Source organism: Nyctereutes procyonoides, unplaced genomic scaffold (genome assembly GCF_905146905.1).
Source record: "Nyctereutes procyonoides isolate TBG_1078 unplaced genomic scaffold, NYPRO_anot_genome, whole genome shotgun sequence".
Lineage (NCBI taxonomy): Eukaryota > Metazoa > Chordata > Mammalia > Carnivora > Canidae > Nyctereutes > Nyctereutes procyonoides.
In genome coordinates this window covers 17,701,224-17,726,129 of record NW_026575125.1, presented here as the reverse complement: position 1 = coordinate 17,726,129, position 24,906 = coordinate 17,701,224, and the positions used below count along the sequence as shown (strand labels likewise).

General features: G+C 37.5%; 2 protein-coding genes across 3 annotated transcripts in view; both read right to left on the bottom strand.

Annotated features, from left to right (window-relative positions):
- Positions 1 to 24,906, bottom strand: part of MBTPS2 (membrane bound transcription factor peptidase, site 2) — a 40,217-nt gene that overhangs the window by 6,249 nt on the left and 9,062 nt on the right. For both annotated transcript variants that reach the window (XM_055338796.1, XM_055338797.1), the window contains 6 exons: positions 20,822 to 20,925; positions 19,033 to 19,160; positions 10,459 to 10,577; positions 9,301 to 9,481; positions 666 to 760; positions 108 to 303 (listed from right to left, as the gene is read on the bottom strand). In XM_055338796.1, the coding sequence (XP_055194771.1) occupies positions 108 to 303; positions 666 to 760; positions 9,301 to 9,481; positions 10,459 to 10,577; positions 19,033 to 19,160; positions 20,822 to 20,925 (823 nt within the window). The remainder of the gene's footprint in view (positions 1 to 107; positions 304 to 665; positions 761 to 9,300; positions 9,482 to 10,458; positions 10,578 to 19,032; positions 19,161 to 20,821; positions 20,926 to 24,906) is intronic.
- YY2 (YY2 transcription factor) lies at positions 14,703 to 16,319 on the bottom strand. The gene is made up of 3 exons (XM_055338798.1): positions 16,239 to 16,319; positions 15,864 to 15,917; positions 14,703 to 15,695 (listed from the first exon to the last, which is right to left on the bottom strand). Exons 1-3 carry the CDS (start codon positions 16,317 to 16,319, stop codon positions 14,703 to 14,705), a joined length of 1,128 nt encoding a protein of 375 aa, XP_055194773.1.

Sequence of the window (24,906 nt, the reverse complement as noted above, 5' to 3'; positions counted from 1 at the left end):
TATTTACAATAAATAAAATTAACACATGGATTTGAACTGAGTTTCTACCATGGAGAATATATGCCATCTTAATGATTTTCTGAGGGTTGACCACAATAAATACTCACCTGTGTAGTGAAGGTGCAGTGGATGGCCTACATACAACATATCAATTTGAGGTGGATGTTTCACTTTTATTAAGCGAGTGTGAGTTTCCAAAGAAGGTATTATACAGAAACTTGAACTGGAACTTTTTTTACAATCTTTATTGGTTCTACAAACTTGTGTGGCTTCAACTGCTTTCCGGGCAGGTAGGCATGTGTGCTATGAATAAAATATTAAGTAGTCAATACTAAAAATAACTCACTAGCAAGAAAACCAGAAAGTTGTAGCTCTTTAATATCTTTTATGTCACAGAGTATATAAGGAACAAAGTTCACATAGAAGAAATGCCATTTATGCTCACCTACTATGAATTAGATTCAAGTATTCCACTTTGGCCAAATAAGATATTATACCTATAAACTGTTAGAGTCTCAGATGAAATGTGACAAGTGAAATGTAGAAATTTTAATAAAATGACACAAAGCAAAATGGAAAAGTTTTCATAGATTCCATTTTAGTTCTATATAATTATTTTGTAAAAATTATATCAGACAAGCAAGACTTCTTCAGGGACAACTCACCAAACGCTTATTAAAGTTATTTCTGTAGGAAAAGCACACATCTGTGAGGCTGTGATTGTTACAGCATTCAGTCGAACCATCTAGCCGTTTGTACGCTAAAGAGAAATAATTTATTAGAATCTGTTATATAAAAGCAATTTGTAATAAACATTTTGCTTTCAAGACAAAAAAGAGTAAGTAAAATGCATATGAATTTGGAAACAATTGTATGATTCAGAGTTCAGTTTGACAGGCTACTTGATGCTGTGATTTTATGCTACAAAAAAGGACATGATATTACAAAAAGAGAGGTGTCCAGTTTGGAATCAAGAAGCAGCACTTACCACCCTAGGTTACCTATCTTCATATAAACTTACCGACTGATAAAGCTGAAGTTCTAGGGTCTCAGTAGGTTTTGCATTAACTCCAGCTGGTCAAGCACAAATATTTAATGAGCCACTCTTAGCTGCCATAATGCTACTGATCCAGTATTACTATTGAGTTCCTGTGCTGTAGTATTAGCAGAGTGGGTAAGAGGATGCCAAGAGACTCTCATCCCTAAAGACATTCCCTGTTCTATCAAATATCTATCTTACCTCCATGCTTACTTTGGGGCTTTCCTCATAAAATCGGGACAGTCCAATATGACCCCAGAGATGTGCAATATTTTCCTGCATACCAGAATCTAGTTACCATTTTTGGAAGACCATGGAAACACGGCAACTGTTTACTCCCATTATACATTTATTTTTAAAAGTTCTTTGGTAGACTGCCTCACTTGTATCTGGGACAGGATCGAAAAACTAAGTCACTGATACAGGCGAGATAAAAAACTATTTCCATGTATTTATTTTGGAAGGTTTCCTGTATTCAGCAAATCAGATTTGTAAAGTATAAATTGATGTGTAGCAGGGACCAATTAAACTTAGAACCTTATATTTACACTACTATACTCAGATGTGCTGAGGAAGACAGCAAAGTTACTACAGAACTATCAAGAAAATAATTTTAAAAAGGTATATTTTCTAGTACCACAAAAAGCTTCTCTATTATAAGAGTGTCTTTAGGAGCACTGGTGTGAAAATGTTAGTTGATATGCAATGTGATTTTATAAGCATTTTGTATGTTTGCCATTGGTTGTTTTTAAACAGGTTTTTTTTTTAATTTTATCTATTTAAGTGATCTCTGCATCCAATGTGGAGCTTGAACTCCAGACCCCAAGATCAAGAGTCAGATGCTCTACTGACTGAGCCAGCCAGGAACCTCAAAAGAGCTTATTTTAAACTAGGTTATTTGAGGGGTGCCTGGTTGGCTTAGTTCATTAAGTGTCCAACTCTTGAACTTAGCTCAGGTTGTGATCTCAGGATTGAGTTCAAGCCCTGCATTAGGCTCCATGCCCAGCGTGGAGCCTACTTAAAAAAAAGGGGAAAACTCCCAAAACTAGGTTATTTGAGGAAGACATCTTGCATTGGTTAGACTGTCACTATTTCTCCTTGACCAACATAAAATGAAGAACAAAACAGAGGTGAAATAAACTAGCTAATAAATCAGTTTTTCCTGTGCATTGCTTGGCTGTGTAGGTAGTTTTGTTTTCTCAGTGTAACTTAATAGGTATTTAAATTTTGGATGATGAGTGGGTCTTTGAAATATGAAAGCAAACTGTGACTATCTAATGGCACAGACAAACCTGCGCCTGTAATCATTCAACAGCCCTAATGGTAAAGTACAAGGTAAAAAGCTGTTTAGGATTTTTTATTTTTTACCAATCCAGGCTACAGTTTCAGTGTTCTCTATGATCAGCTGCCAAGTCCCGCCAATTTTTACCTCATTATTTTTCTCCCTATATATATTCCCATTTGAGGGTATATTCTATCTCCTTCTCATCTGACCCATTTGAAGAACCCAAGTAAGTCTTGTTTGCTCACCATCTGGGTAGCATATGCAAGCCTTTCCTATATACGGAATGCTTCCAATGTAGATTAACCTTGCAATGTAGAACTATGAGAATGGAACTCTTCTAATCTAATTCAAAACTTCCAAAGACTGCACTGCTCCCAAATGATGTCTAAATTCCACAGACTAAAGGAGAGAGACTTCAGCTTTTTTATTACCTTATCTCATAATATTATCTTGCTGAACCATATTACTAGTAGTTCCCTGACTGCTTTCTAGTCTATAGTACCAAGGTTCATTTCTATCTTGGCCTCCTGAAATTAAACTCACAGTTGAAGGCCCAACTCAAGGGTTGCTGCTATAAAGCTTGCCCTCATCTTCTCAGGAAAGAGTGATCACCACCAACTCCCATAACTCCCACAAATTCTTGTCATTATCTACAATTAACTTTGTACTGTAATAATGGTCTGCTTCTTTTTTTAGGTTTTTATTTAAATTCCAATTAGTTAACATACAGTGTAATATTAGTTCCATGTGTATAATATAGTAATTCCACACCTCCATACATCACCTGGTGCTCATCACAAGTGCCACCTTAATCCCCATCATATGGCCTGTAATCTTTGACTGAGCTCCTTGAGAAAAGTTTCTCAGTCTTACATAGGTGCATAACTCAATATACACTGAATACACAAATTCTATGCCATTTGCCTTTGTATTAATAATTATTTAGAAAATTTACATCTGATGCTTGATCACCAACTTTTCTTGGAGAAATGTATACAATACAGAATTGAAAGTCAAGAATTTGATACCACTTTTGATACAGCATATCTGGTAACACAAATGCTTAAAGGAGCCAATTAGCAAATAAATGAAGTGGATAGAGTTTGGCAAAAATAGGAAGTGGTGGGACTGTGATAAATTAGAAAATATATACCCAGCTTTACAGGGTTAGCAGCCAGGCTACTATACTTGGGGCCCTGATTACATAGATCATCCATTTTATTCCAAAAAACCCCCTGAAATCTGAACTTTCATATGAAACCTCTTGAATTTTAGATATTGGCATCTAATTAATATTTAAAAAAATACCACACAAGCCAAACCAAACACATCTGCTGAGGTTGGATTTGGCCTCTGGGCTACCACCTATTTGCAACCTCTACGTTATGCCTTCTTCCTATGGTAATCACTCTAACCAAAACATAAATCCATGGCTGTGGCCATCCTGACAAGTTTAAAACCTCCCAACAAACAGAATTTTCCAATGAAGAGTTAAATATTTTGTTGCAATTTGAGAAGTAAATTTGTTATTTCTCTATCAGTTAAAAAAAGTTGTAGGTTTAAAGATTTTTATTTTAGAATCTTTTCTACTGGGTCACATTTAAGGAAAAGTTGCTATACCAATTTCTGTAACTCAATTCTTAAAACTATAATATGGGGGGACGCCTGGGTGGCTCAGCGGTTGAGCACCTGCCCCTGGCTCAGGGCATGATCCTCCGTCTCAGGATCGAGTCCCACATCGGGCTCCCTGCCTGGAGCCTGCTTCTCCATCTGCCTACGTCTCTGCCTTTCTCTCTCTGTGTCTTTCATGAATAAATAAATAAAATCTTTAAAAAAAAAAAAGAACACTCAATTTAAAAAAAAAACTATAATATGGGGATGCCACAATTTTCACATTAGTGTACATGCTTTTATTAAACATGAGAATCCAATCCAATTCTACTTTAGAACAAGTACTCTTTAGAACTAGAGGCCCTGGAGGCATTCATAGGTAGAATTTAACACTGGAAGATTAGAATTGTCCCTTAAATCTCCTCAGTCTGGGAGACAATTAGATAATTCAAGAACAGATGAGTTTCATAATTCTACGATAGGGACAACCTGCATATTCTAAATGTACCCTAAGATAGGCCCCAAGATAGTTGTACAAATAGTCTAGCCTCCAAAGGATAGTCTAGATTAGAGGTTGATTTTATTATATTAAAAATATATTTTTAAAGTAATCTCTACACCTAAAGTGGGGAACTTAACAACCCTGAGATAAAGAGTTGCACGCTCCAGGGCACTTGGGTGGCTCAGCCAGTTAAGCATCTGCCTTCACCTTGGGTCATGGTCTCAGGGTCCTCGGATGGAGCCCCATGTTGGGCTCCCCACTCAGTGGGGAGTCTGCTTTTCCCTCTACCCCTGCTTGTGCTCTCTCCCTTGCTCTCTGCCACATAAATAAAATCTTAGAAAAAAAAAAGAGTCACATGCCCTACCAACTGAGCCAGCCAGGTGCCCCACCAGAGGTTAATTTTAGAATAAGGCTGGAAAGAAGAGAGTTTTTCAATCTATAACTCATAGTTCCCTCTAGTTTCTATATTACTAAAATGAACTGAACAGTTTTCTTACTCTAGCTTATTAAATATATAAATGTAGTTAAAGCTCCAACACAGGGAAGCAAGCCAAGTTATTTATTCTTAGTTTTATGGTAGAATTTATATCAGCCTCACCTAGTAACCAGTAGTTAACAAATTATAAACACACAGACACACACACACACACATACACACTTCCTCTTCAATTTAGGATAGCAAAAAAAAAAAAAAAACCTCTGAATCATAACTTGATGTTCACAACGGAAAAAGATACTTTTCTCCAAACACTAGAGATTTAGGCATGAAAACAATCGGGTACTCAAGATATATAGAAAGGATTCCTGAAAATTTCCTTTTATTATCTTAAACTAGGTGGGGAAGGGTCTTTTCTCACTTGAATTAAAGGTATGTAGGACAGGACAATATTCCCACTGTCAGGCAGTTACAGGGATATACCCTTGCCTCCTTTGAACAGGAATATAGGCTGTTCAAGGGGGATGTCGGAGTCTGAGCTCAAAGCTTCATTTTAGGGAGCAGTTGCTTTTATTTTATTTTATTTTTAATTTTTTTAGCAGTTGCTTTTAGTTTTCAATTTCATGCTCCTGAAAATGTAGTTCAAATGCTGGACTTGTTGAGTACACTCTTTCTTACTCACGACAATGCTTTCAAGAAAGAAAGAAGAAATTTAGCTTTATGCATATATGAAATAAAGAGTTTCCCTCAAACTACAGAAAGAGGATGCAAGCTACTTGTTAGGAAAATAGTCCCAAATGAAGAGCCAGGCTAGTTCTCTGTAACTTTCAGTTCCACTCAAATCACAAAGTGGCATATGGACACCCAACAACCTTAAAAGTAGAGGCTTGAATATGAATGGGGGAAAAGTTTTTGTTTTCTGTTCTGACCCAGAATGAGATCAGAGATCTATTCTAGGAGCAAAGGGCTCCAAGTCCTCACCCAGAATTCTTTTTGGGGCTTCCTGAAAAGGTCATTCAATCTCCAAGGAGTGTATGGGACAAGCCTAAGGAGCCTTGCTGTACCAAGGGCAGAGGTGGAATTTAACCAAACTTAGCTTTGTTGGTGACATTCACAGTTCAGCAGGTTAATGTTTAAAAATAAAAAAGGAATGGTTTAACAGAAGAAAAAGGTCTAAACAATTTCATAAGTTAGATTAACCACATTTTTCTAATTTGACAGAAATCTGTTAATATTTTAAGAACATACAGTCTACTTAACTATACCTTAAAAAATTTAATAATATACCCACAAGAGGTAAGCAGCTAGAAATGATTGGATAAGACAGCTTATTTATACTTCCAGGATCAGATCTTTCCAAGGTGGCTTTATTATTTTGCAGTGGTGTAAATTCCTAGAATTTTAATTATGTATACTAAATTCCACTCCAAAATGAACACAAATCACTTTTGGATTATTGGCCACTTTGTATTACCATAGTTAGCTATATCTTTCCCCTCCGTTTATAATGAAAGATAAAAAAATGTGCCTAGATACATGTAAAATGCTAATAATTCACAGCTTTCTTAAAAATGTCCACAGCCCCAGTGGTCAAGTCTGCCATTAAAATTAATCTGATATTTATTTTAAGTTACATTTATAGTCTTTAAGATTCATATAACGTAGCTAAATATATGCACTCTATTTTAAATAAAGGTACAGGTTTATCAGACACAGTCATCATGTAAAATCAACAGGTATCCTAATACAGTCACTCCTAAGGAGATGAAATAGATATTGAAGAATTATTTTGGGACTCTTTTTTTTATTAGTGTGGAAAGAATAATATCTGCTTTACATTTTTACATAAATACCTCCAAAGATACAGCATATGACCCATAATGGTGAAATACTCAAAAAGTTAGTAAGGAAAGAGTTTCATAGTTTTACAGGAAAATTTTCATTTCCATTCTGTATGACAGGAAAAGGACAAAACCTTGAGTATTTGAAATGCAGATATCCTAAATAAAACAATTCTACTAGAAAGAATTTTGATTACTGTGTCAATTTGGCTTTTGTAATTCAACAGAGATTATACCAAATTTAGAGAAACTGGAGGAAAATGATACAGGACTTAAGAAATGTGAAATACTGGATTATTTTTCTCAGAAAAGAATGCATTATAGGTCATATACCAACCTTCTGTCATCTGAAATGTTTGGGAAGATGGTAAGTGGTTGTTGAGAACAGGACAAATTTATAAATATTTCAACCTTAAAGAGTCAGGTTAGCCCACTGAACAATGTTAACATTACCACAGGAGGTAACACTGTGTGCATCCTGACATGATGCAATAGGAAGTAATGAGAACTAGGAAGTATTTTCACCCCCTCAAAAAATGGATCCTGAATTTAAGCAAGACTCTAAACCTAATGACCATTTATAGGAAATATGGGGGGGATAGCTAAACATGTTAACGACATCATAAGGATAACACAGAGCCCGACAAATCCAGAATATGGGCAATTTGACAAAACAAATGACTGTTTCTTAAATGATAACCACCCTCCACCCCAAATGGGAAATTGTTTCACGTCCAAAGATACTTAGAAGATATACCATCCAACCTAAATCAAGTATGAAAAAAGCAATTAGGGGGACGCCTGGGTGGCTCAGCGGTTGGGCACCTGCCTTCAGCTCAGGTCATGATCCTGGGATCCAGGATCGAGTCCCACATCAGGCTCCCTGTGAGGAGCCTGCATCTCCCTCTATGTCTCTGCCTCTCTCTCAGTGTGTGTCTCTCATGAATAAATAAATAAATCTTAAAAAAACAAAAAATAAATAAAAAAGAAAAAAGCAATTAGGGAAAAGTGAATACCAATTAGATATTAGGAATTGGTGTTAATTTTGTTAGGTGGGAATAACAGTACTATGGTCATTTTTTTAAAAGAGTTTATTCATTTATTCATGAGAGACACAGAGAAAGAATGAGAGAGGGAGAGGGAGAAGCAGGCTCCTTGCAGGGAGCCTGACGCGGGACTTGATCCGGGGTCTCCAGGATCTCGCCCTGGGCCGAAGGCAGGTGCTAAACCTACTGAGCCACTCAGGGATCCCTATGGTCATGTTTAAAAAGTCATCATATAGGATGCCTGGGTGGCTCAGTCGGTTGAGTGTCTGCCTTCAGCTCAGGTCATGATCCTGGAGTCCCAGGATCAAGCCCCACATCAGGCTCCCTACTCAGTGGGAGTTTGCTTCTCCCTCTGCCCTTCCCCACCCTCATATGCACTCTCTCTCAAATGAATAAATCAAATCTTAAAAAATAAAAAGTCATCATATATTAAAGACATGTTAAAAGTCATGGATGAAACGATATGATGCCTGGAATGTGCTTTAAAATACTCCCCTCAAAAAAAAATTAAAATACTCCTCTCAAAAGTGGGCTGATTAGATTAAAAAGCTGGCAAAATGTTGATAATTGCTGAAGCTGGAAGAAGGATGAATGAGGTTTCATTTATACTACTTTCTCTTGTTTTGTTCTAAAGTTTTATTTATTTAAGTAATCTCTAGACCAACATCAAGAGTTGCATGCTCCTTGGACTGAGCCAGCCAGGGACCCTCTTGACTTTTTATGTATGTTTGGAAACTTTTTACAATAATAAAAGTTCTTAAAAATGCATTATACGTGGAAGATTAAATTTGAAAAAAAATTTAAAAATCAGTTTTTACTACTCTGCCATTTTTGTACACAGTATTTTTGTGAAGTTATTTTTGATTATTTATCATATTTCCAAACCCCAAGTAAATGTGGACAAGCATCCAGGACATTTGTTGACTTAAAGATATAGTCTGTGAACAGAACTGTGTTTTTTAACACTGACAATAACCTGGGTGCTGTGATTTTGTATAAAGAATTCAGAGGCTGATTTTTCAGAGCTGAAATAAATTTGGCAGCTTCTGAGTGTAGTAAACTTGCTTCACCTTGTCACTTGCTACACAAAACAAAAGATCTGACTTCAGAGTGTATTTTCAGATGTCAAAATGACTTCCTCTAGATGCCTGACACATAAAATAACTCTACCCCAAATAGCTTTGGATATGACACCACCCATACGGCATGGGGGTATTTAATTACTGGAATTTAGTTAATTGGTTATGGTTGAGCTTGAATGCTGACTTAACACAAGTTCTTCTAAATGCAGAAAGAATTAGATACTAGAGTCCTGAGAGTCAAATATAATATTGTGAAAGTAGTTAGAAATTCAACAATATATAAAAATTAGTACTCAACTTACCAAGAAGAATGTTTACTAGTTTGGGCCTATCATTACTTAACTGATTTGTTTTAAAGAAATTAGAACATAATAAAATCTATAGATGTGGTCTGAGGATTGGTGAATGGCAAGTACTGCTGCTTGACGCATTATATTATACTGAAGAAATATACACACCTCTAACTGGGAAGCTTAACTGCTGTAAAGTTGATGCACTAATACAGTAACCAATTTGGGGCTCATAGGCGATGGTATCTAGACATTCATTCCAATCTTGTACATTAGTAACAGGACAATCCTGTAGATGGGTGACAAGGTCTCCCACAAAAAGGCCTCTGGGTCCAATGGCAGGTGAGTCCTTGGGAAGAGGGTACAACCAAATCAGATAACGTATGAAGACAAGCTATGATTAATCTGACCAAATAATAAAGACATTGAGTTAATTAGGTAGAATATTTTGACCAATGCAGAAAATAATCCAGCTCTGAATCCAAGATGTATAGTCCTAGAATGTTAACAAGATAAAACCTAACAGTTACTTTTCCTACTTCTTCAAGATTCTGAAGTTTTCATAATCGAAAAAAAAAAAACTCACTTGCCAACTATGAAGATTAATATGATAAAGTTTTTCCCACTGCTAATTAAAATTTTTTATGAAAGTAGTCACCAGAATGCTTTCATTATCTTGTATACCCTCAGTGGATAAAATTATAAGACAAGTCCTTATCTAAACAGAGTCCCAAATATGCAGACAATACCGTCAGCACAGTGAGTATGTGAGCCAGTTGCTCACAAAAGTAATTTTCTTCTTCCGAAAATCTGAAAAAAACATGATGCCATTGTAGTAATTCTTGTCTAAGGGAGTGAAATAAAGAGTTGAAGACAGTAACTTAAACCCCTAAGAAATGTTCTGGCTGGCTAGCCTCGGTTTCAATCTTCTTACTTAGGAGTAAGGACATCTGACACAAAAGCACAGTTATAAAAATAAACAAAAATAAATAAATAAAAATAAACAGTAAAGGTAAATGATGCATTTTATCAACAAAGTACAGGCAAAAAAATCTTCATACTATCTTTGTAACTCAGAACAGAAGCAATTTTAAGTATTTTTAAAAATCCAGTGTGTTTCAAAAAACTTTTTGTTCGACTTAAAAGGATTAGAGTAATTTCTTCAGAAGAAACCGATCATTCAAAAAAAATTAAAAAAATAAAAATAAAAAAAGAAACCGATCATTCTATATATGAAAAGTTGAATATAAGTTCCTAACATAAAATGCTAAGTGTTACATCACAAAATCTGGTAGATGAATGTCTCACGTAATCCTCATTATTTACCTCAGCAACTTCAGTGATGAGCACCCCGACTCCAGTGTAGTAAAATGGCAACAGAATTACAGGGAGGAGAACAAGAGCTAAAATGCCAAGGAGTGCAAGGACAAAATTATGCCATATACCTGAAAAGAGAGGAAAAAAAAAGAAATAAGCTTAACTGGGGCAGGAATGATCTAGGTATCTGGACTTATAACACCTGGGCATTCGGATAAGTTAGTAAAGTAACCAGAAGAAGCTGTGAAGCATATAGATCTACTTATTAGTACAGAGGAAAGATGTTCAGTTAGAGGCCTCTTCCATTTCAGATACTGAAATGTAAAATGAGCATGTTAATACCACATTAAGACCATAAATCATATACTAATATGATTTAACACTAATGGAATCTATATGTTACAACATATATATATGAAACAGAATTAATATTTTCTACTTGCTTTATCCTCATTTCAGAAAATGTATACATTATTAATTGAAGCATATTTGTGATTTTTGAAAAAAATTTCAACGCTATTCAAATAAAAGTTAAGATGAAATAAAAAACATTCTTGCTGAGCTGCGTTATGGAAATCCAAATGGTCCTTGGAAAAAGAGAGTGTTTTAGGAATTAAACTATTATGGAGAGTGATATTGATGGACCAAACAGAGTATTTTGCTCCATGTCACAGACTACAACCATCTCTATCAAATATACAGAGATTGTTTTTCTTCTTCCTCTTTTTTTTTTTTTTAATACAGAGATGGTTGTGAACTCAGTGGTGTGCTGGAGGCTGGTCCTACAACCTTGCCACAGCTGTGTACATCTCTTCCTAATTCCTCCTTCAGGGACTCCCCTCAGAGAGGCAACCAAGGAATGGTCCCTATACCCCACTCTCAGTGCTTGAGAACCAATGTTTTATAAGGACAACCAATGTTTTATAACGACAGAAACATAACCTAAAGACATCTCCCAAACTTACAGGAAGCTGAGTATGGTCATATGACTGCTTTGGCTAGCAGGATATGAGTGGAGGTAATAGGGATATAATTGTCTTCATTGCTGGAATGTAGCTATGATGGAGATAAACCTGAGTCCATGACATAGAAGCTGCATGTTAGGAACAGTAGAGCTAACAAGACAGAGTTTGGGTCCCCCAAATAATACAATTATCAGTGCTGAACTACTTACATTTGGAATGTTTTATGAGAGTTTAAGCCATTGCTGTTTTTAGCTATTATGGTAGTCAGATATCTAAATAAGACGTGTTTCATGTACATTATTCACATTGTTAAGACATTCTTCCTTTTTTTTTTGAGTGCTGTAACTTATTTAATTCTGGAAATATCCAGAGCAAGTCTAGTCCAGGACACAATGGGTAAACAATCTATTCTATATAGAGAAATCTTTTTAATATACCAGTGGAAAAAAAATATACCAGTGGTATCAAACTCTTTATTGGAAACTATATTTTGCTTTTCCATGTATGTACTTTGGATTTTTCTCTCATTTGAATATTCCTATCTATCCAATTTCTTATATCCACGACTTTATTTTCTTATATACATTACTTTACTAATTTATCAGAATGCCCAGTTCTTATAACGATTAGAGTAATCCACTTTAAAAAACATACTGACTTATTTATAGGGTTCCCTACTAATGAGCCTGTTTTAACTTTTTCATACAATTCTGACAACTTTGCTCACATCATATATATCTAGTTAAGTCTGCATCTGTGAGGGTATGGAAGATTACATACAAACCGAATTGTTGGGTCAAAAAAATGTGCATTAAAATTGACCTCCAGGGGTGCCTGGGTGGCTCAGTCAGTTGAGTGCCTGCCTTTGGCTCAGGTCCATCCCTGGGACAGGGCCCCAGTCAGGCCCCCTGCTCAGCGGGGAGCCTGCTTCTCCCTTTCTTCCCTGCTCGTGCTCTCTTGCTCTCAAATAAAATCTTAAAAAAAATTAATCTCCAATGAGTCTGCATTAATTTGTTTTTATAATTGGCATAGGTTTCCTTACCCTGTAAATAACACTGGATACTATAACATTAGATTTTGCCATCTGCTAGGTTAAAGGTAAGATCTGTTGAGATTTAAGTACAAGCTTGTACATTTTTCATGTTTATTTTTTTAAAGATTTATTTATTCATGAGAGACAGAGAGAGAGAGAGAGAGAGAGAGAGAGAGAGAGGCAGAGACACAGGCAGAGGGAGAAGCAGGCTCCATGCAGGGAGCCTGACGCAGGACTCGATCCCAGGTCTCCAGGATCAGGCCCTGGGCTGAAGGCAGGGCTAAACCGCTGAGCACCCGGCTGCCCCATTTTTCATGTTTATTAAAAGACTATTTGTATTTGTTGTTTGAGAACTATTTCTATCCATTGCCTGTTTACATTTTTTTTTACTAATTTGTATATATTATTTTTGAATGTATATATTAACTTGGTCCTTTGTAAGAGGTATTACAATTTTTTTCCAGTTTGTTTTTTGGTTTGGTTTTACCTATGCAGACACCTTACATTTTGGTGTGGTCAAATTGTTCCTTTGCATTAAGCCTTTTCCAGTTCAAGATTATAGAAGGCACTCATCTGGTGTTTTCTTATATTGCTTCCATAGCTTGATTTAAAAAACAAAATTAAAACAAAAACTTTCTTTTGCCTACTGGAATTTACTCTAGTAAAACTAATTTAGTGGTAGAGTATAACCCTCCCCAACCCAAATTGCTAGTCTCGGTACAATTTCACAAAATAATCCATCCCCAATGTTGATTAGATTTACCGCTGTTGCCATGTGTTAAATTCAACTTTTCCCCCAGCTCCTCAGGATGGCAGTCCATGGGAGACTGCCATGAGGAGAACTGCACTCTCACCATTTCTCCCTTATTAGGATAATCCCACCACACAACCATAGCAAAGACTCTATTGTTTTCTCATCCAGAGTCAGAAGGGTAATAGAGCAGCACTGCTTTCTGGACTCTGCACAGCTTCTTGTCTCGTTAGGGACGCAGCTGGCACAATATTACCCCTCTAGATTCCATATTTGCCCTTGATGGCCAAGTGGCAATAGAACATACACAGTTCCTTTATTTAAAAAAATCCCTTGTCCGTTAATGATCTATTTATAAGTATACCAAAGGAATCTTTGTTATAACTTTTACTTTTTCTAAAGCAGGGTTTTTGTTGTTGTTGTTGTTTGTTTGTTTTTAACAGTGGCACTACTGGCATTTTAGGCCACTAATTCTCTGTTGTGGGGAACTATATTGTGCAAATAGGTTGTTCAGCAGCGTCCCTAGCCTCTACCCACCAGAAGCCAGTAGCAACTTCCTCGTTTTCTCTTTTTTCTAGCTATGGTATTTATATAGGCAAGCTTTTTCCTTCTTCAGAAGAGGTATTTTATTTTTGCTTTTTCTATTACACAAGATATACATATCAAGTATTTTTGAAAAAAGTCAAGATACACAATATATTCTATAACTGAGCACCACTCTCTAACTGAATATTCAAAGAAATTATACTAAACAATAGCACCTGACAGTACTTTTGGGAAATAAAATGACTAAAACAGATTTAAATTGTCTTATACTATTAAATCACATCTAATATTCAATACTATGGAAATCAATTCAGTTAAAAGGTAGTTAGGAAAAAATGTGTTAACATTAAAGAATACAACCAAAATTAATACAGCCAACAAAATCTATATAACTTTATAAACAGGAAAATACTTTGCGCACATATATAGCTGTTCATTCTTTTAAAGAAAATCTACCCAAAAAATAAAGAAAATCTATCACAAGCAAAATTACTAACCTTTAGAAAAAACACAGAATTACTAAACCTATTCCTAAAAGTATAATTATGAACATTTGGAAAATATAGAACTTTAAAAATTTGTAAGCAATACATGAAACTTCGTATTTTAAAAAAATGTGAAAAGAAGTCCCATTTTTAGAACAGTTGTATAAAGAACTGTCTTTTGATGTGAGATTCATAAATTATCCTCCTGTTGGGACCAAACTTTATAAAAACACCATGTATTTCAAGCAGCATTACAGAACAAGATTTAATATCTTAATGTTATCTTATATAAATGAATACTTTTTTTTTTACTTTTTACTTTCATTTTTACTACTCTTATCAAAACATGACCCTTAGATATATAGGTATCATTAAAAAAACTATTTCCTAGAAGCAATACACAAGAGAGGTATATTTATTTCCAATCGCATTCCTATTAGGCACTTCCCAAGTTTGAGAAGGGTCTTCTCTTCTTACTGGCTGTTTTTGTTCTTTGCATGTGTTAAGATATGAGACTTCAGGTTGGTTGACTGAGCGAACTTCTTATTGCAGGCATCAAAGGGGCAAATGTAGGGCCTGTCTCCGGTATGGATTCGCACATGTGTACGCAAATTGAAGTCGAGGGAAAAGCATTTTCCGCAGCCTTCAAATGTGCACTGAAAGGGCTTCTCTCCAGTATGCACCAGCTGATGTCGTTTTAGTTTCGAGCTCTCGACAAAAGCTTTGCCACATTCTGCACATACGTGGACTCTAGGACCGTGGGTGTGCAGATGTTTCCGCATAGCAGAATTATCTTTGAACATCTTCACACAGCCTTTATGAGGGCAAGCTATTGTTCTTAGAGCAGCTTCTTTGGGTTTTGGCTTCATTCTAGTAAATTCTGCCAGTTGTTTAGGATCTGAGAGATCAATACCAGGTATTCCTTCGGGAGGAAGCTTCTTTCCGGTCATGTACTCTGAATAATCAGGAGTGGAGTCCTCAATCTGTCCGGTCTCGTGGTCTCTTTTCTCGCTTGGGGACCACAGGGTAACGGAGAACTCGCCCTCCAGGGTTTTGATCTGCACCTGCTTCTGCTCCCATTTCTTGCAGTCCATCTCGGAGCTGCTGCTTGCAGCCTGGTTCTCACCGGCGGTGTGATTTTTCTTACTGCTGGCCTTCCTGTGTTGGCCGCCGCGCTTTTTGCTGCGGCTGTAGGTTGATGACGTTGCGGAAGCTGACAAGCCAGCCAGGGTCTGCTGGAAGCCGTCGTCTTCATCAACCGGGAAGACCATCTGGTCCTCGAAATTGTTGGTGGCCTGCAGGTTTTCTGACTCGTAGTAGCCCACCACTTCCTCCTGTGTCTGCACCATGATTAGTTCCTGGTCATGATCCCCTTGGTTCGGGTTGTTGGTAACAAGCGGCTGCAGTGCAATCAGAGGCGGATGGTGGTGGCCACCGTGGAACCAACTGCCGCTGATAATCTCGTACTCGGTGATGCTTTCCATCGCCATTCCCTCCACAGGGATGCTCTCCACAGGGATGCTCTCCACAGGGATGCTCTCCACAGGAATGCTCTCCACAGGGATGCTCTCCAAAGGAATGCTCTCCACAGGGATGCTCTCCACAGGGATGCTCTCCAAAGGAATGCTCTCCACAGGAATGCTCTCCACAGGGATGCTCTCCAAAGGAATGCTCTCCACAGGGATGCTCTCCACAGGGATGCTCTCCACAGGAATGCTCTCCACAGGAATGCTCTCCACAGGAATGCTCTCCACAGGGATGCTCTCCACAGGGACGGTCTCCACAGGAATAGCGTCCATGGGGACGGCCTCCAAGGGCATGGCCTCCAAGGGCATGGCCTCCAAGGGGATGCCGTCCAACGGGATGCCGTCCAACGGGATGCCGTCCAAGGTGACGCCGTCCAAGGAGATGCCGTCTAAGGGGATGCCATCCAAGGGGACGCCCGCCATGGGGACGCCGTCCAAGGGGACGCCCGCCATGGGGACAATCGCCCCTGGGGCAGTCTCCACATGGATCTGGTGCAGCTCCACAAGATCGGTAAGCATCTCCAAATTTTCTGTGGGGATGTAGAGAGCGTCGTTTGAGGCCATGGCTGAGAGCTCCAGAGGCTTTGGCTCCTCGGCAGCTGGTGGGCGGCTGGCAGGCTGCAGAAAAGGCTGAGAAAGGCGAGCGCTCCAGAGGAAACTGCGAGCACCAGAGACCGGTCTGCACACTTCAGCAGCAAGACGCGGAAAAGGCGGAGGACGCAGCGTAGCCGGAGGACGCCGAGGACGCGGAGGACGCCGAGGACGCCGAGGGCACGGAAGATGCGGGTGCTTCTGGGAGCGCCTGGCGCATGCGCTTCTCAGTGCCTCACCAAGTACGCGCTTACGTTCACATCCACGTACTCGTGGATGCTCCAGCCTTCGTGCACACGTCACCCGCTCCTCCTCGCTCCGAACACCACGGTATTGTTTTTTGAATATTAATTCGGTGGTCACGTTCTTCACAGAATTTTACTATATTTCCATTCATGTTCTCGTTTCCCGTGTTCCACCAAGGGAACCAAAGTGGCACAAGGTTTATGACTCTGGAAACACGGCTTACTCCTAGTATTTTTGCTTCCTTCTTCCCTCGTACTGTACGGACCCACATTTAGAGACCATTTAATAGTATCAGTGATAAGTTGGTAATGGGATTGCTTGCCTCGTCCTTTAACAAGGATGCTTGTTGGTGTCATGCCACTAGGAAGCGTCCAGCTATTTTTTTTAATTTACTTATGATAGTCACAGAGAGAGAGAGAGAGGCAGAGACACAGGCAGAGGGAGAAGCAGGCTCCATGCACCGGGAGCCCGACGTGGGATTCGATCCCGGGTCTGCAGGATCGCGCCCTGGGCCAAAGGCAGGTGCCAAACCGCTGCGCCACCCAGGGATCCCTGCTATTTTTACTTCTACTAAGGATATATATATATATATATTTTTGCCATTAATGGATGTTGAATTTTGTTAAATACCCAGTCGGGTAACTGCTGAGGTGAGGATTTCTTCCCCTAATGGTAAATGGTGTTTACCACTTTCAAACAGATTTCGTATTGTTGAACCATCTTTGCATTAATTAAATATATCATACGTAGAGTTTTTGGTACTTTATAAGATGTTGTATCAGTGTTAAATTAGCTTAATAATTAAAAAAAAATTCCTTCTCCATGCGATCTATAAAGTTTATGCTAAACTGGAATTAAAAAAAAAAAAAAAAAAAAAAACCTGGGCAGCCTGGGTGGCTCAGCGGTTTAGCGCCGCCTTCAGCCCAGAGCGTGATCCTGGAGTCCTGGGATCGAGTCCCGCGTCGGGCTCCCTGCATGGGGCCTGCTTCTCCCTCTGCCTGTGTCTCTGCCTCTCTCTCTCTCTCTCTCTCTGTCTCTCTTTCTCTCTCTCTGTATCTCTCATGAATAAATAAAATCCTAAAAAAAATAAATAAAAAAAACCTTTTCCTTCAAGATTGGGAAGAATTATACCTATGAAACTTTCAGGGGCATTCTTCTTCAACTTTCTTCATTTCTCCCATTGTAATTAGCCTATTGAGATTTTTAAAAAATCTTCTCTGGAGTTTAGGCCATTTATATTTTTAAATAATTATCTAAGTTTTTGAAAAAATTTTGCAGAGATGAACAAAGAACACTTTTATAATTGTTTTGATTTTCTCTGTATCAGTTGTTATTCCACAATCTGACTGCATATTGTCTGTAGTTGCTTTTTGCCATGTATAAAAAGAAGCCTCTTAAGACCTTTTCTTTTTCCTACTTTTTTACTTACATCTTTATTATATCATTTGTTAACTATTTTATAGTTTTCTCACTTCAGTTGAATGCTTAACTGACTTATTTTCATTTATTTCATAACTGCAGTAAATTTTCCTTTTAGCAAAACTTTACAACTTATTTCATTGTCATTTTTATTTTTTTTATTAAGATTTTATTTACTCATGAGAGACACACAGAGAGAGAGAGGCAGAGACACAGGCAGAGGGAGAAGCAGGTTTCAGGCAGGGAGCCCGACATGGGACTGGATCCCGGGTCTCCAGGATCAGGCCCTGGGCTGAAAGTGGCGCTAAACCGCTGAGCCACCCGGGCTGCCTCTCATTATCATTTTTAAATATACCACAATTAGGTTTTGATTTAAATTGGTCAATTTTTGTGTTTCACAGTCATTGAAAAGACATTGTCATGATATAGAGTTTGACATATTTATTGAATTTTCCTTTACTACTTAAGAGTTTTGATCATCTGACTTTTCATACTTACCTGCCATGTATTGAGAAATGAGATCAGCTTCCTTTATTATATTTTCGGTTTTTCCTTGCACTTTTCCCATTTTTGTTTTGATGGTTTGTTACTTGATGTAGTGAGTTTACAATGATTACACTGTCATTGTGGATTACATTCCTTATGATTATTAAGTGACCCCTTATGTCTAAGTAACTTAATGTAGTCATATTTTCTGTTCACATTTACATGGTATGTCCTGTTCATTTTACTTTCAGTCTTTTAAAAATTGTTGTTTTTGAAGAAACTGGAATGTGAATTATTTTGCTTTATTACTTAAAAAAAAAAAAACACTTAAGTAATCTCTACACCCAACATGACCCTGAGCTCAAGAGGCACATGCTTCCTCAGACTGAGCCAGCCCAAAGCCCCTTGCTTTATTACTTTTAACTGAGAATCTTATAAACTGAATTTATCAACTAAAAGATGAGACATTTTCATTTGTGATGTGACTACTTTCCATAACAATATGCGCAGGAATAAAGAAATTTAAGTCTGTTACCTGCACAGAATATCCTTAGCTGCTGGACTGGTGATATAAGTTGCAAATGAGTGGTGAACAGATCAACAAATGCTCCAGGATAAATAATGAAGAGAAAAATCCCAAAGCCATTAAATCGAACTTGTTCCCTAAGAAATCACAAAAGAAAAAGGAATTAACAACCAGTATTGCATTTTTCAAATTAATGTATTTAATCTTAAAACTTCCTGCTGTAATTTAAATTCTTGCTTAACAGGTGTCTCTGGACAGTCAAGAAAAATAAACTCATATATGGTAGTTATCTCTCCATAATTTTACAGTAGTGTACAGGTTTGGTTATCTGTGAAATTGCATAAAACAAGGGCATTCTGAAATAGGCTGAAAACTTCAAAACTTTTAGAAACCAATATGCTGAGCAATAACTTGAAATTAGTCATATATAAAGAAATAGTTAATATTTCCATGAGAAGGTAAATGAAAGATTTTATGGTTTACTCTGAATTATTTTCAGAGGACACAATGGAAAATATAATTCAAGTAAAGTATCTAAATTTATACTTGTCTTAGCTATTATAAATAAAAGTGGAGTTTTATATAAGTATATTCCTATTGAATTAAGGTTAAAATAAATACACTTAGATACGCATAATGCTCAGATTGTCCTTAAGAAAACTATTTTTTATCAATTCATTCTCTAAAACTTGAATTACACCTAACAGCCTCATAAGACCAAACAACCATACTAAAAAAGCCATCCCCCCAATATATCGTACTGTCATTTAGTAATGAGTATATAAGATGACTGTAAAACTCACTTTCACTTGGCAGTTGGATTTTATAAAAGATTACACTGTTTCATGAATATACATTGAAGTAATAAACTGTTAATAACACTGATTTTATATGCAGAACCCTAAAAGCTGCAATGCCAAAAATATGGAAGCAAAAGTGGGAGATAAAAAGAAAAAGAGGCTGCCCACTTAAACCACTATATGTCACACTTGTGTAACAGTGTATGCTCTGTCAAGATGAGGGTTTACTGGTAGTCAACAGACTCTTGTTCATAAGCAACTGGAAAGTAGTAAGAAGTGATTACATCTTCTTCTATGAAACCTTTCATATGGTACATATACCCAGAGGATAAAACACATTTCCATCAGTATGTGTGTTCATCACTGCAATAATTATCAGTGGGAATGAAGGGGAAATTCTGCTCTCCTATCACAACTTTATAAGTTTAGGAGCCTTTAAAATGCTCAGGTGTAATTACAATGATACATTTGAGTAGTCAAGACAAGAGGAGGGCATACTTGAAGCAAGTTCCAGGTATCATCCTCTCTTATCTTCTACTTGGGTTTCTAGATAGACTATGATATTTGTTAACAAACCCAGAGCTTTCAGTGTTCTTGCTCTAGCCAGCAGAGGCCATAAGTAAAAGCAGAGAAGTATTTCAGCCAGTAAGTCAAACAAAGTACTAAGAAGTCAAGCGAGTGGGCTCCAAGTGCATTCTGACCTAATGATGAATATAAAGATTAGGTTTCAGTGTTTGATGAAAATCTTGAAGAACCATGAAGATACAACCATGCTGTTAAAGGGCAAAGGATAGAAAGACCTAGATTAGAGATGTGCACGTAGTTGAGTATATTCATCAACATATTAATCTTTATAAAAGAGAAGGTACCTCAAAATAATGTGGATATGCACTGGGCAAAATCCATAGAAAGAAAAAATATCAAATGTAGCATATTTTAGTAATAAATCCTCCTAAGTAAAAAGTTTTTACATGTAGTAGAAAGAAAAATATCATTACCTAATAGCTGCTATCCCATGTCCGATTTCATGTACAACACCACTAATGAGAACTGCAGCGAAGAAATAGGTCAGTTGGTTGACAGGTAAATTTATACCAGGAACCTGTTCACAGACACAATGATAAAGACACAGTTGGGCACCAGGAAACCATGATGTTCACTCTGTGTTAAAGCTTAAACTTCCAGGCTGATGGTTCTGTACACTAAAAGTAGGGGTGCCTGGGCGGCTCAGTTGGTTAAGCACCTTACTCTTGATTTTGGCTCGGGTCATCTCAGGGTCATGAGATTGAGCCCTGCTTTAGGCTTAGCGCTCAGCACTGAATCTGCTGGAGTTTCTCTCCCCCACCTTGTGTGCTCTCTCTCACTCTCTCTCTCAAATGAATGAATGAATGAATGAATGAATAAATATTTTAAAGTAAAAGTAATATGAATGAATGGTTCACTTCTCTACTTCTGTCACAATAAAAGTAAGAACATCAGTTTTTTGAACTAGGCAGTTTTTGAAACACTATCTCTAATCTAGAGATGACAGGAAACACCAAGTTAAAAAGTTGAAGCTTTTGCTTCCTGAAGTCTTCACCATGGGAAAGAATTAGGGAGCCTGGCAAAATGCCAGGGAATGTGGAGTGACAGTGACAGAGTCAGCAACTGTTTTACCCTTGGGGGCTAAAAGCCTGATTTGGAAATTCTTATTAGAATTCCTAGTCCTTCCTCTGAATTGTTATTGCAAGGTTCCAACTACTTCAGTGAGTAGTATAGGATATTCCTGTGTCCTGAGTTTTCATTTTAGTATTCTCCAGTTACATGAGCACTGGTAATTAGGGTAATTAAGTATAAAAAAATGCCTCATTGGTGTGGGAGCACCATGCTCCCCCTTTCTTTTTTAAAATTAATTAATTTATTTATTTATTCATGAGAGACACAGAGAGACAGGCAGAGGGAGAAGCAGGCTCCATGCAGGGAGCCCATTGTGGGACTCAATCCCGGGACTACAGGATCACGCCCTGGGCCAAAGGCAGGCACTAAATTGCTGAGCCACCCAGGCCTCCCCATGCCCTCCTTTTCTTTGATTATATCAATTTGTCAAATACATTGGTCAGAAAAAATAGTATCAGAATAATAAGTATTACATTAAAATTAAATGCAGAAAGTTATTTGAAACATACAGACATATCAAGGGCCTATGAAGAACTTCTGCAAGTTGTCTTGTAATCACTTGCTCTTAAGATGGTGTGCATATATGTATTACTGCATATACAAGGCCAATTTGCTACTGTAAGGGCTGCATGGTCAAGTTTTTTAGATACCCAAGAACTGTCTTGTAAGATAAATAATCACTTGCAACTTATGTCATCTATTAAGGAGAAATTCCATAAATAAGGTTAAGTGGGGCATGCCAGGCATATTATTTACACACTGAACATCTATTTCTCATAGTCCAGAAGTTGGACCCTAAAAGTATCCCTCTGGAGGAAATTCCTCCTCTTATTATTTTAACTATAAAATGTGTTTAAAGTAGGAAAACTGGAAAAATCAAAGAAAACAGAAGCCTATAATCCTGCTCCCAAAACACAAAACAAAAACCCATTACCATTCTCAATGTTTTAATTTATGTCCTTCTAGTCTTTTCATGTATGTAGATTTTTAAAAATTATACTTTTATTATAAATATGGTTTTAAAACCTGCCTCTTTCACTTAGTATCACAAATATTTTTCCATGAGTGTTTTCTGGGTCAACGTGACTTTTTTTAAAAAAATATTTTATTTATTTGAGAGAGAGAGCACGAGCAGAAGGGAGTTGCAGAGGGAGAGGGAGAAGCAGATTCCCTGCTGAACAGGGAGCCCAAGGTGAGGCTCAATCCCAGGACCTCAGGATCATGACCTGAGCTGAAGGTAGATGCTTAAGGGACGGAGCCACCCAGGCACCCCTCATTATTTTTTAATAGCTGTATTGCATTCTATAAAATAGGCATTTGTTTTAAAAGTTTCTCCTCTTATAATACTGTGATAAACACATTTGGACACATATATTCAAATATTTGGGAGGAATAAATTCTTAGACAAGCATGGTTGGTTCAGGCTCTGACGACAGACATGACACTTGGGTTTGACATTCTGGATCCATCTCTAACTAGCTAAGTGACCTCAAGGAAGTTTGAATTATTTCCCCCAGCATTGCAATTTCCTCATTATTAAAATGGAAAGAACCATGTTTACATAAAAGGGTAATTTTGAAGATTTAATGAGATAATCCTTGTCCCATGTTTAGTATTATGCTTTACTGAGAGGGTAATATATGGTATCATTACACACAATTTAAAGAAGTTTGATACATATCAAACTGTTCTCCAGAAGCAGACCCTTCCATAACCTTGGGCAAACTTATTCAAATCTTGAGGGAAATAAAAAGCATCTCATTGTTTGATTTATATTTCTTTTTTTATTTTTTTTTTATTTATTTATGATAGGCACACAGTGAGAGAGAGAGAGGCAGAGACACAGGCAGAGGGAGAAGCAGGCTCCATGCACCGGGAGCCCGACGTGGGATTCGATCCCGGGTCTCCAGGATCGCGCCCTGGGCCAAAGGCAGGCGCCAAACCACTGCGCCACCCAAGGATCCCCTGATTTATATTTCTTTGATGATTATTAAAGCTCAACTTTTCCTCTACTTCTGATACTGATAGGTCTTTTGTGAGTAACCTACTCATGACCTGTCCACTTTTTTCTTGTAGCATGGTCTTTTGTTCTTATTGCTCTGTAAGATCACTTCGAATATCAACGATTAGTCATAGATAGATGTATTCCCAAGGTCTTTTGCCTTTTAATTTATTTTGCTTTTAGTTTTTTGATATACAAAAAATTTTATGTCATCAAATCTATTAATATTCATGGTTTCTACCATTAGTGTTATGCTTATTTTGTCCTAATTCTTTTTAAGATTTTATTCATTCATTCATTCATTCATTCATTCATGAGCGACACAGAGAGAGAAGCAGAGATATAGGCAAGCAGAGACATACAGGCTCCCTGTAAGGAGCCTGATGCGGGACTTGATCCTGGACCCTGGGATCACGCCCTGAGCTAAAGGCAGACACTCAACCGCTGAGCCACCCAGGCGTCCCTATTTCATCCGAATTCTGTATTCATGTAAGCAGAAACCCATTTTTTTGTCTTTCAAGGTCTTATGATTTTGTGTTTCAATTTTAATTCAATTGGAATTTATTTTTGTGCATAGAAGAATTTCACTTTTAAGTCTCCTTAGAGGCTAAAAAGGAGATTCAAACAATGTTGCTTGGATCACTTTCTAAATTCATTAATTGCAAGTGTCTTTTCCCTAGTTATGAAACTAGTTTTCATAACCTTCATTTTTAACATATGCATAATGTTGCACTGTGTAACAATCCCATAACTTAAGCACTTCTCGATTACACGCTGTGGTTGTTTCCAATTCTTCGTAATAAGAAATAATGTTAGGATAAGAATTTGATGAATACTATTTTTTCCATATTAGGGTAAGAATTAGATGAATACTATTTTTTCCGTAGTTCCTTAAAACTAGAGTCCTAGATGTGGAAATAAATGATCAAAAGATATGAATATTTTAATGACACTCATTATCTGAAGTTCTCTTTACTGAGACCCTACTAAGCAACTCTAAGAATATCTGGGTGCGTTCTTCTGCATGCCTGCTCCACTCCATGGTGTTAGGTGTCCGCCTGTTCAGATCAGTGGTTTCCTTTTCTCTGACCCTTCTTCTAAGTTTACGTACTTAAGATTCATTCTTATACATTCTCTCTATATCACGAAGTATGTATCTTATTTTATCTTTATTTCAAATTAATCAGTAGGCTTGATTCAGTAGGACAGTGGTTCCTTTCCTTTATTACTATTTTAAAACATTTTATGTATTTGAGAGAGAGAGAGAGAGAGCGCACGCGTGAAAGAGCACCACTGGGGGGAGGGGCAGAAGGAGAGGGAGAGAGATAATGTCAAGCAGGTTCCATGCTGAGCACAGAGTCCAAAGCAGGGTTTGATCTCATAACCCTGAGATCATGACCTGAGCTGAAATTAAGAGTTGGATGT